This window comes from Antrostomus carolinensis, unplaced genomic scaffold (genome assembly GCF_000700745.2).
Source record: "Antrostomus carolinensis isolate BGI_N321 unplaced genomic scaffold, ASM70074v2 C13069120, whole genome shotgun sequence".
Taxonomy (NCBI): Eukaryota; Metazoa; Chordata; class Aves; order Caprimulgiformes; family Caprimulgidae; genus Antrostomus; species Antrostomus carolinensis.
Genome location: NW_010353477.1, coordinates 1 through 927, shown reverse-complemented (window position 1 = coordinate 927; position 927 = coordinate 1). Strand labels below are relative to the sequence as shown.

The window sequence follows — 927 nt, the reverse complement described above, 5'->3', positions numbered from 1 at the left end:
CTAGACCAAGTTGGTCAAAGCCTCATCCAACGTGGATCTTCAGGGCACATAAGGGCTGAAACCTTCTAGTGTAGCTTGCATCACCTTGAAACAGTCACCTCCATCCACACAGGTACCCTTGGCATGGACAGACAACCTGCTCAGCAGGCTAGGAGGCCTCTAATCCTTCCAAGTAGAACTAGACATATGCATTTCTAAAAGGGGAGACACTAATGTATCTACCAAAGCTTTGAGCCTAAAGCTGATGAATGGCTACTCTATGGCTGGCTTGATTAAGTGGCCATTGAAGATGATGTAAACATCAGACTCCTCACTGTAGATGGCATTTTCTCGTTCCCGTTTGAACATCCTCACCCAGACCTCCTCTCCTTCCTGCAGGTCCAGCATCAGGCTCTGGCTCTGCATGATGCTCCGATCACTGGGCTGGGCGTAGAGGATGGCCACCTCTTTCTCATTCTTCATCAAGTGCAGGTAGGTCTCCTTGAAGTTCCAAGTGTGGACGTTGAGGCTGAAGTAGTAGATTCCTGCCACATAGCAGAAGAACTTCCCCGAGAACATGTTGAAGTGCTTGTAGAGGTTCACAAATTCAGTGTCAAAAATGACCTGTTGGAAGTAGTCCGAGCTATGAAGGGGTTTTCTCCGACCCACTGAGAAAGCAGCATAGACCTGCTTGCAGGAATGGCCTTGTGGGCCAGGCTGGCCTTTCTGCCCCTTCCGTCCATTCAGGCCACGTAGCCCTCTTTCTCCTTCCTTCCCAACTGCTCCAGGATAACCTTTCTCTCCCATTTCACCCTTCTCACCTGCAAGGAGAAAGGAAAAAACCTTGTCAAACTTAAGCACGTGAAACCCAAGCTCCACTCTGCTGGAGACAACCAGCAAAGCAGCTGCTAAAACATGTTTCCCAGCACAGATATCTGGAAGCATTGG

The 927-nt window shown here is 49.3% G+C and overlaps 1 protein-coding gene across 1 annotated transcript; it reads right to left on the bottom strand.

Annotated features, from left to right (window-relative positions):
* Positions 1-252: 252 nt before the first annotated feature.
* On the bottom strand, positions 253-859 carry LOC104518931 (complement C1q tumor necrosis factor-related protein 1; the record flags this gene model as incomplete). Its single annotated transcript, XM_010176582.1, has 1 exon — positions 253-859. A coding segment is annotated over one exon (607 nt), but the record flags the coding sequence as incomplete, so codon positions are not given.
* Positions 860-927: the final 68 nt, after the last annotated feature.